The following is an 11060-nucleotide window of genomic DNA, read 5'->3' as shown; positions in this document are numbered from 1 at the left end:
CTGTTGTGGCCTCTCCCGTTGCGGAGCACAGGCTCCGGACGCGCAGGCTCAGCGGCCATGGCTCACGGGCCCGTTCGCTCCGCGGCATGTGGGATCCTCCCAGACCGGGGCACGAACCCGTGTCTCCTGCATCGGCAGGCGGACCCTCAACCACTGGGCCACCAGGGAAGCCCTGTGCTTTTCCTTTAAGAGAGTGTGTCATTTCTCTTTAATTAATTGAAGGTTATCCTGATAGTAAATGCTAAACCGTTAAAAATCAAAACAAACTACAAAGCCAGAATTTGCTGCCATTTGCAAATATTTTTTTCCATAACTTTTAATAGTGTACAACCAAAACAAAACATAAAAATACTTAGAATTCTGCAGTGCATGTAGGAATGTAGCTGACACACGTAATTCTTGCTTTCTTTATATTATCTTGCTTTCTATTCTAGTGATTGATTGTATAATAAATTCATTTTTAAATTTAAATAAAAATACATCTATTCTAATTAAATATGGATTTATCTGCTACTTTTGGAAAGAACCCATTTGTGTATTTTAGGGTAAGGATATATGCTTAACAGGCTACAACTGGCAGCCTTTGGCGAAACACAAACCTATTGGGTTTACACATAATTGTGCATTTAGAAGAATAAAGACTTTATTGCTTTAAGAATACTTTGAAACCACTGACATGTATGTAAAGTGTCCTGTTGCTTCTAGTCAGATGACTACCACTCTTGCTTTTGCAGAGGTCCAGCTGGAGTAAGAGCCCAAGCCCTGGATAGAGATGGAAATCTCGTAGAAGATTTTGTATTTGATGGAGGAGTTGGGGATATTGGAAATCGCATTCTTCATGTGAGAAATGCACCTTCCCCTGCTGCCACTTCTTCCCTTGCAATTTCTGGAATGATTGCAGATGAAGTACAACAAAGATTTAAATTGTAAATAATGAAAGGAGCTAGGTATGCATTTTAATCTCCACATTCAGCATCAAGAATGTACTAACTACATTCTTTAAGTTTCATTTAAGAAAAATGGTTTAAAATGTCATTTTAGATAACCACTGAATTTTTAAAATTATGTAATGTGGAAATAATAATTTTTTAAAGTCCATGCTCTTTAAAAAGGTACAGTTGTATCTGTCCTGAATTCTTGACTTTGTTAATGACCTGTCCTCACCAACCATGATCTAGAGATTTGGCTTTTTTGGAATTTCTGGGAACTATAGCATGAAAAAGTGATTATTCCCTTAACTTTTTGGCTTTATAATATCTAAGCTTTTTTGTCTTTCCTAGACAAGAAAATATATTGTAGGTTGCAAACCTTTTAACTCTGAAGAGTCATAGAAAAGCTCACATCATTTAGAGCAACAGTATTTGTATTTGGGAATTTAAAATTGTTGATTCAAATACATGAAATTTCACAGTTTGAAGTAGTTTGAATAAGATTCTATCTTATCTACATTTGTAAGAAATAACTTTGCAAAAGAAACTCAAAGCATTTATTATTCCCAGTTTTTTTATAATTGACTTGGTCTGGTGTCATCCCTGAATCTAAACAGCAGTCCACTATGAGTATTTTGCTTACTCTTCGGTCTTCTGTGGTTGAGAAACTAAAAGAACTTAGAATCCTGACACTGACATACAGAACTTTGTAATTTAAAATAGTATTTATCTCTTATATCTCTGTTCTTCAGTGATACCAAGGTTCTCAAATGTTGGCCAAGATCACTAATGATTCATGCCTACTTGACTTTTCCAGAATCCTGTAAACCTTTATGAGGATATTTCTTCATTTTGGGGAAATACCTAATTTTGAGGCATTCACTTTTGTACACCGCAAAAGTGCCTTACAATCATGTATATTTCATGAGTATTTTAAATTGTTGCCCAGTGCCATACTGTATACTATGTACTATATATATACGTGTGTGTGTGGTATCTGTTGAAATGATTCTTGCAATTCAGAATGTTGGAAAATAGAAATATAAATGAAAATATGGTATAATATGGGGAAACTTATTGCAGAACCACCATTTAGGTGAGAAATTGTCATCCATTCCCTCACATATACTCTCTCTGGATTAATCTTCCAGTCTTCATTTTTTCTTTCCTCTCATCTCTCCAAAACTGTGTGATGGATGAGTTAGAAAGATGAGCATTTTGGTTAATAGCAAAACTTACCAGTTTTCTTCCTTTTCACTTCAAGCCAATGATTACATTGATTAAGCTACCTCATCAATTAATTTGAAAGGCTACACATCAGCAGCTCATGTTACAGAATAGCACATCTCAGGTGAATAGATTAGACAGTTCTTCAGCACTTGGGATGAGAATACTGAAAACAGTTGGAAAGTATTCACAGAGGAAACAAGCCCTAATGGTTCTTCATAACAACTGATTCCTCTAAGAAATGTGATACACAGGGTATTTTCTGTTTCATTGCAAGACTATTAAGAGATGGAAAATATTACAATTCTCTATTTCATTAACAGTAAGATTGCATATACAATAAGCTGTGAAAGACTGAAGTTATAAAAATAACTACCCTAATTAAAGCACCCCCCATTCCATTTGGGTCTTTACTATACCCCAAAAAATACAAGTGAAAAAATTATTGAAAGCGTTTTGAATGTGTAGATTATTCTATTTGTAAAACGTTTTTATTTATGTCAATAGAGTTTTGTTGTGGAATAATGCTATAACATTTAAAAGTTTTGTGTATTTCTAAGAGAGATGAATTGTATATTAATATTAAAAATATTTTAATGAGCTTTGGTGTTGTGAACATAATTTTTAGTTTCATAAAAACTCTGATTCAGTACTTACCTGGGAGGGGATATACCATGATCATGAAGGTGGTTTTCCTAGGGTGCAGCTCATGCATTGCACTCCGGATGTGCTGACCCCTGCAATTTCCCCAAATGTGGGAAAGTTAGCTGCATGATTTGTGGTATTGGGGAGCTGTGTTTGAGCTTTCCCCTGTTTTTTCCTGTTTTAACAATAGAGATCCTTCAAGACCGTTTTCTAGGGGTCCAGTGGTTTGTGTTTACCTAATACTGAAGAGAACCTTTAGTGTGTCATCCATTTAATGTGGGTACGGGATGGTGGTTAATATGACACAGGGATATGGAGAAATAAGGATTTTTTAAAAACTCTGATTCAGGGCTTCCCTGGTGGCGCAGTGGTTGAGAGTCCGCCTGCCGATGCGGGGGAGGCGGGTTCGTGCCCCGGTCCGGGAGGATCCCGCGTGCCACGGAGCGGCTGGGCCCGTGGGCCATGGCCAATGGGCCTGCGCGTCCGGAGCCTGTGCTCCGCGGCGGTGAGAGGCCCGCGTACCGCAAAAAAAAAAAAAAAAAAAACTGATTCATATAAATTTTGAACTATCAATAGGCTTTAAATAGCAGCCACTCCAAAAAAAAAAAAAAAGCTTGTATTTGTGTATAATGTAAAAATGAGGTAGTTTATATTTTGGGTAAAAAGTGGAATACTAGGGTCTTCACTGGTGGCGCAGTGGTTAAGAATCTGCCTGCCAATGCAGGGGACACAGGTTCGATCCCTGGTCCAGGAAGATCCCACATGCTGTGGAGCAACTAAGCCCGTGAGCCGCAACCACTGAAGCCCACGCTCCTAGAGCCCGCGCTCCGCAGCAAGAGAAGCCACCGCAATGAGAAGCACGAGCACCGCAACAAAGTGTGGCCCCCACTCGCTGCAGCTAGAGAAAGCCTGGTGCAGCAATGAAGACCCAACACAGCCAAAAAAAAAAAAAAAAAAGTGGAGCACTTTCCTACTTACAAAAAATGGCTTTCCATTTGGTAGTGGTAGCAATATCTGGCTGACCTCATTTTCATCCTCATACCCAGAGTACCAGGGAACATTATTTCTTTTCCATAGTAGAATGTATATAACATACCAATACACAGTGCTTTTTCCATGGGGAGGCGGGCAATAAGTAAATCAATCTTTTGGAATTTCATACAAATTATTGTTCCTCTTGGGAAGACATTTTTGGTATGCTACCTCTTACACGGGGTTGGGGTTCTGGGCATGAGCCTCCTATATGGGTTATAGGGCAAATGATCTGTCTGAGTGCCTGCTCCAATTTCTTTCCAGCAGGTGGACTGTTAAGAGGACCAGAGTTAGCTACAGCAACGGACCATGAAAGTGAGTGACAACGACATTTATTGTTTCCTGTGGCATTGCTTTGGTTTGCTACTGACTGGCAGCACTTGTAGCTTTAAATAAATGGAGGAAGTAGGAGAGAGCAAACGGGAGAAATGTTAAGTCCTTCTTGAAAATGTTTTTCAGTGAGAGAATATTAGTGGTAAAATTTTTACTGCCTTTTAAAATTTGAGATGTGCTTGGGTCATTCAAGTTATCTCCTTAAAGCCATTCTAAATTCTAAAAAGACAAGTAAAATTACAATAAGGTATCACCTCACATCGGTCAGAATGGCCATCACCAAAAAGTCTACAAATAACAAATGCAGGAGAGGGTGTGGAGAAATAGGAACCCTTCTACACTGTTGGTGGGAATGTAAATTGGTGCAGCCACTATGGAGAACAGTATGGAGGTTCCTTAAAAAACTAAAAATAGAGCTACCATATGATCCAGCAGCCCTACTCCTGGGCATATATCCAGAGAAAACCATAATTCGAAAAGATACATGCACCCCAATGTTCAATGCAGCACTATTTACAATAGCTAAGAGATGGAAGCACCCTAAATGTTCACCAATAGAAAAATGGATAAAGAAGATGTCGTATATATATACAGTGGAATGTTAGCCATAAAAAAGAATGAAATAATGCCATTTGCAGCAACATGGATGGACCTAGAGATTATCACACTAAGTGAAGTAAGCCAAAGACAAATATCATATGATACAACTTATATGTGGAATCTAAAAGAAAAACAAAAAAGATACAAATGAACTTACTTCCAAAACAGAAAGAAACAGACACAGAAAACAAACTTATGGTTACTAAAGGGGGAAGGGGGTGGGGGGAGGGATAAATTGGGAGACTGGGATTAACATATACACATTACTATGTATAAAATAGATAACCTACAAGGACCTACTGTATAGCACAGGGAACTGTACTCAATATTATTTAATAACGTATAAGGGAAAATAATCGTAAAAAGAATATATATATATATATATATATATATGTGTGTGTATAACTGAATTGCCGTGCTGTACAACTGAAACTTATACGACATTGTAAATGAACTATACTTCAATAAAAAATTTTAAAAATAAATTCTAAAGACAAGTAAAATTACTATCAAATTCTTAGTATGATAGCATATTAATTTTAACTCAAATTTATGATTGAGTTTTTGTTATATATCCATAGGCCCTCTCTCTCATGGTATCAGTGTGTTTAATACTTCTATTTTTCAACACTTGAAGCATGTGTTTCTAATGAGGTTGGAGTTTTTCATTTAAAAAAACAGCTTTTGGGCTTCCCTGGTGGCGCAGTGGTTGAGTCCGCCTGCCGATGCAGGGCACACGGGTTCGTGCCCCGGTCCGGAAGGATCCCACATGCCGCGGAGCAGCTGGGCCCGTGAGCCATGGCCGCTGAGCCTGCGCGTCCGGAGCCTGTGCTCCGCAACGGGAGAGGCCACAACAGTGAGAGGCCCGCGTACCGCAAAAAAATAAAAAAATAAAAAAATAATAAATAAATAAATAAATAAAATTTTTTTTAAAAAGCTGGAGTAGCTATATTAATATGGAAGTAAATTTCAGAGCAAAGAATATCACCAAGTATAAAGAAAGTCATCTCACTATGGAAAGGAAGTCAACTGATGAGGAAGATATAATAATCCTAAACAATTATGTCCCTAATATATGGCAAATAAGCACATAAATAGATGCTCCACATCCTTAGTCATCAGGGAAAATAGAACCTCACTGAGATACCTTACAATCACTAGGATGGCTACAATTTTAGAAAAAGGAAAATACCAAGTATGCGAGGATGCCGAGGACCTGGAATGCTCATACACTGATGGTGTGAATGTAAAATGGTATAACCACTTTGAAAAATATTTTGGTAGTTTCTTTTTTTTTTTTGTGTGTGGTATGCGGGCCTCCCTCTGCTGCGGCCTTTCCCGTTGCGGAGCACAGGCTCCGGACTGCGCGTCCATGGCTCACGGGCCCAGCCGCTCCGCGGCATGTGGGATCCTCCCAGACCGGGGCGCGAACCCGGTTCCCCTGCATCGGCAGGCGGATGCGCAACCACTGCGCCACCAGGGAAGCCCCGGTAGTTTCTTAAAAAGTTAAATATAAGCCTACATTTGACCTAGTCATTGGCTCCCAGGTATTTACCCAAAATAAATGGAAGTATTTGTCCACACAAACTCTTGCACATGAAGGTTCATAGCGGCTTTATTTGTGAAAGCAAAACCCGGACACAACTCAGAGGTCCATCAACAGGCGAATGGATAAACACACTGTGGTTTATCATACAATGGAATGGACTTTTGACACAGGCAACAACATGGATGAATATCAAAATGTTTGTGCTAAGTGAAAGAAGCCAGACAAAAAGGAGTACACACCATATGATTCCATTTATATTAAATTACACAAACTGCAAACCTATCTATGGTGATAGAAAACAGATCAGCAGTTGCCGGGGCAGCGAAGGACAGGAGGAAAACATTACAAAAGGGCAGGAGGACACTTTTTTGGTGATGGATATACTCATTGACCTGACTGTGGTTAGCGGTTCACAGGCACATACATGTGTCAAAACTTACCAAACTGTACACTTTAAATAGGTGCAGTTTATTTTATGTCAATTATACTTCAATAGGGTTGTTTAAAAAAAAAGATGCAAAGCTTATTTTATACAAAGGGTTACTTTGTGGAATTCCTTAAGGCAGGAACTTTCCAGAGAGCATGCATCTCTGGTCAGCATCCTCAGCATGGAGATTCCCTGTGCAGAGGGTTGTGGTGGCTGAGGCCCTGGGTTCACCCCCTTGGTGCTAGGTGTACCTCAAGAGAAAGAGGGAGGCCTCCTCCCAAACAGCCTGAGGCGTATGGGATGGCATGCCCTCGTGCCCCATCTGCCTGCCCAGGCCCCTAGTGTCCCAGCCTCGGTCTACCTCCTAGATGACCAGGTCATGAAGACACAGACTGCGTGTTTGGAGCTGGAGACCAGCACTGGCTAGCCCTCCACCTGAACCAATGGGCCATGATCCCCTCACCCACGAAAAGACATGACCTTCCCCTGAGCTACCAAAGGCGGGGCCGCCTGGGTGCATAGCTGGTGGGAGGATCCAGCTTTCACCTGGACCAGGTGGGTCAGGATGTGTGGCAGTCAGGGCCTATGCTCTGAAGCCAGACAGGGCCAAACCCTGGCCCCCCCGCTTACCAGCTGCATGACTCAGGCACCACCTGGCTTCTCTGCACATCATTTTCCTCATCTATAAAACGGGTCAATGGCAACCCGCCTCCTGGTGTTGCGATGGCAACTGGGGAGTTGAGTCGGACACGGCAGCAAACAAACTGTGTCAGTCCTCTGACCGAGCCAATGGCCCCAACGGGGCTCAGCTCAGTAGGTGCCACCATTCAGGGTTGCCCCATGAACGGCTGCAGCCCCTAAGGGCCCACTCAGTCCTCCCAAGGAGCAGGGAGCCTCTTGAAACTTCAGGCTGGTCCATCCATGCTATGTCCATCGGACACTACATCCAGTACCACCTTGTCACAGCACAAGGAGGTGGACCAGGTGTCCTCCCAGGTTTCCTGCCCCTTCCTGGCTGGGCTGCAGCTAAACTAGGTTGGTTCACTGATCCTGGACTCTGAAGGGGCACTTGGGGGCTGCCTGTGTCCCTAACAGGCCAGCCCCATCCTCACCTGCTTCACACATCAGGGCTCTGTGTACAAGTTCATTCCTCAGTTCTTGAAAAGCCACTGTGTGAGGTCAACCAAATCTCTGTAGACTCATAGCTCTTAAACTCAACATCTGAAGCAGGATAACAAGCCACATTTGGCCATACTGGCCTGGGACCACACTATTGTGCTGGTCACTAGCTCTAGACAGGTGTGTAACCCCCAGGGGAGCTGGCTTCAGCAGAGATTCATAGGGTCTTAACAAGCCTGGTAAACCACCGGGTACAGTTCTAGGGACCCCAGATGTGAGGGCTACCCCTTGACTAAGATCCCTAAATCTGCCTCCAGCTTCATAAGGATCTTGCCCCTAGTGACCTCTGCCTGGAAGAATAACCCTCTGCCCACACCAGGCAGACATAAAAGTATATCTATTGTACAATATGATTCCATTTATATGAAGTGTCCAGAATAGGTAAATCCTAAAGACAGAAAGAGATTCATGGTTACCGGTGACTGAGGGCGAGGGAATGGGGAGTGACTACTAATGGGTATGTGGTTTCTCTTTGGGGTGATGAAAATGTTTTGGAGTCAGATAGTGGTGATGGCTGCATAACACTGTGAATATACTAAAAATCACTGAACTGTACACTTTAAAAGTGACATTTATGTCACTGAATTACCTCTCAATAGTACTAATAGTTTTTTTTTTCAATAGTACTAATAATTTTTAAAGGCCCTAGGAGACGGGCTGAGTGACCAGGACTTAGTCCCTGACCTCTAATGCTGCCTTACCTCCACCCACTTCCGTCCTCCATACTTAGCACATGCCCTCCTGTGATACGGCCTTTGCACCTGCTGTTTCCTATGCTCAGAATGCTCTTCTACCTGCCCCACAGCTCCCCACCTCCTCTGAGCTCTGCTCAGTGAACCTCGACATCTACTCTCCCCAGCCCATTTATCACAACTCACACTCTGCTTTCAGAAATCAGGTAGTCAGACTTGCTGGTGCCCAGTGGACTGGCACTCTGTCACACACAAGGGGTGGCATGACCAGCACTGGGGCGTCAGGAACTAAGCAGAAGCATCCTCGCCCAGGCACTCACCTGTGGGATGAAGCCGCAGCACGTCACCGTGTGGAAGCCGAACTTGGTCACATACTGGGGCCCGGCACCCTCAGCCCTCTGGCCTGTCAACAGAAAGTGTTGCTTGTCTTTCTCTTAAATGTCAGACCTCAGCAGAGCATCAGGATGGGCCTGGGCTGCACTGCTGGAACATGGGTGGCTGAGGATATACTACACATGGTAGCAATTGGTCCACACATGGACCAGCAAGGACACACCTACCTCAAGCACACTGGACAGCAGAGCTGGATATAAAAGGGGTCATGAGCTGATTCTACTAGCTTATCATCAAAATTCTTATTTAACAATCTCTTTTTTCACACTGCAGTCTACAGGCAGGTGGTGTGCAACCCAACCCATTACTGAAATGTCCCCCCTAAGCACCAACCCAGGGTAGATGCGCCCAGGTCAAGGGTGCACAACAGCATTCTGAACATACCCACTCTGTTCTCCTCCTCCCTCAACTTCTCCCTGAGCTTCTGGTTGTAAAGGTGCAAATCTGCCATCTGGTCTCCAAGTTTTGATGCCTGACTGAGGAAAGAAGAAATGCAGCCAATTAAAATAAGAAACAACAACCAGCTCGCATGTTCCATTTTGAGAAGTGTTTTAAATACCTTAAAAACTACTCTCTGTTCTTTAAAAACTGAAAAAAATGCACTGTAGGCAATGACCTCCAAAAAACAAAATAGTACAAAATCACCAAGAGGGGTAGGCTTCTGTTGAAGCCCACAGAGGTACTCGGAATTAAGGGACAAATCAAGGGAAAAAGTAATGTTAAGTAGAAAAAAAAAAGGCTCCCAATTTTTATAAAAACAAATGTAAATCACATACAAGAAAAAGACTGGGATGATAATCACACACCAAAATGTAGCAGTGACTGCTCCCTGCTTCTGGGATGACTGGTGCCTTTAGTTTTCTTTACATGAGTTTGCGTCTTCCACCATTTTTTAAACAATGAATATACATAACTTTAATAGTTAGAAAAAAAATTAAGGACTTCAGATAATTACTACATCAGACCTCACTGCCCAAACTGAGCTGGCACGGGTGCCCTCTGAGCACAAAGCAATGGATGGTTCAAACACGCTTATTTGGCACAACTTTGTGGAGCCAGACTAACCTCAGGCTGACCCTGCATGGAAGCAAGAGCTCCTGTCTCAATCAGAGAGGGCAGGTGTGGTTCTTGGCCCTGCCTCTGCTCCCTGCACGGAGCTATATGGGCAGCTCAGCAAGAGGCTGCTCTCCCTCTCTCTCGTCTCCCTCTCTCTGTCTCTGTCTCTCTCTCTGTCTCCCTCTCTGTCTCTGTCTCTCTCTCTCTCTCACACACACACACACACAGACACACACATACACACACACACACACATTCCCTCTCTCTCTCTCTCTCTCTCTCTCTCTCTCTCTCTCTCACCCTCTCACCTGCTCAGGCCCCTCATCTTCAGATACTCCATCACAAAGGCAGCCCCACCTCCAGGCAGGTCAATCACCTTGATAGGCTGAGGCGCCCGCACCAGGCCGGTGCTCCGAAGAGCCTCCAGGCTCGCCATCTCCCCCTCAAACATCTGCCGGGCCTGCGTCCAGAACACGGCCGTGAACTCCGATGCCAGCAGGAGCTATGCAGCCAGGCTGAGGCTCACAGCCCTGCACAGAAGCCACCATGTGGGATCGCAAGCACCCAGGACCTCCAGTTGCTGAAAACTGGCTGAGGAGCAAGGCATCAGCCCCCAGAGGGTGGGACGCAATGTGGCCCCCTTTGGATAGGAAGGGGCTGCGCCGAGAGCTTAGGGTGGACAGGATGCTGAGGCCTGCACCAAGCGCTTGCTCTGAGAGGTAAGGAAGCACAGGCCGTGGGGGGCGGTGCTGGGGGTGCTGGGGAAACCTTCAGGTGCTAGGAGTGCCATGGGGGTGCTGCGAGGTGCTGGAAGCGCCACGAAGGTACTGTGGGGTGATGGGAGTGCTATGGGGTGTTGTAGTAGACCATGAGGGTGCTTGGGGTATAGTGGGGTGCTGTGGGGTGCGCCACAGGGTGCCATGGGGGTGGTGGTGGGGTGCCTTGAAGTGCAGGTTAGTGGAGGGTATGGGGCTGGGCCTGGGTTCCCTTCCAGGTTA

General features: G+C 43.9%; 1 protein-coding gene and 1 non-coding gene across 4 annotated transcripts in view; both read left to right on the top strand.

Annotated features, from left to right (window-relative positions):
- L2HGDH (L-2-hydroxyglutarate dehydrogenase) overlaps positions 1–4936 on the top strand; it is a 57687-nt gene extending 52751 nt beyond the window's left edge. Inside the window, exons 10-11 of one of the 3 annotated variants that reach the window (XM_028495840.2) lie at positions 735–947; positions 4101–4936. In XM_028495840.2, coding sequence (XP_028351641.2) covers positions 735–930 — 196 coding nt within the window. In that variant the 3' untranslated portion in view covers positions 931–947; positions 4101–4936. Of the gene's footprint in view, positions 1–734; positions 2753–4097 lie in introns of those variants that run through there. The other 2 variants (XM_028495839.2, XM_007119389.3) reach the window with 2 other exon arrangements.
- Positions 2806–2968, top strand: LOC112063494 (U1 spliceosomal RNA). The gene has a single exon (XR_002891005.1). It is a non-coding gene; the product is annotated as a U1 spliceosomal RNA (small nuclear RNA).
- Positions 4937–11060: the final 6124 nt, after the last annotated feature.

Source organism: Physeter macrocephalus, chromosome 11 (assembly GCF_002837175.3).
Source record: "Physeter macrocephalus isolate SW-GA chromosome 11, ASM283717v5, whole genome shotgun sequence".
NCBI classification, from domain to species: domain Eukaryota; kingdom Metazoa; phylum Chordata; class Mammalia; order Artiodactyla; family Physeteridae; genus Physeter; species Physeter macrocephalus.
This window is presented reverse-complemented; position numbering and strand designations above follow the sequence as displayed.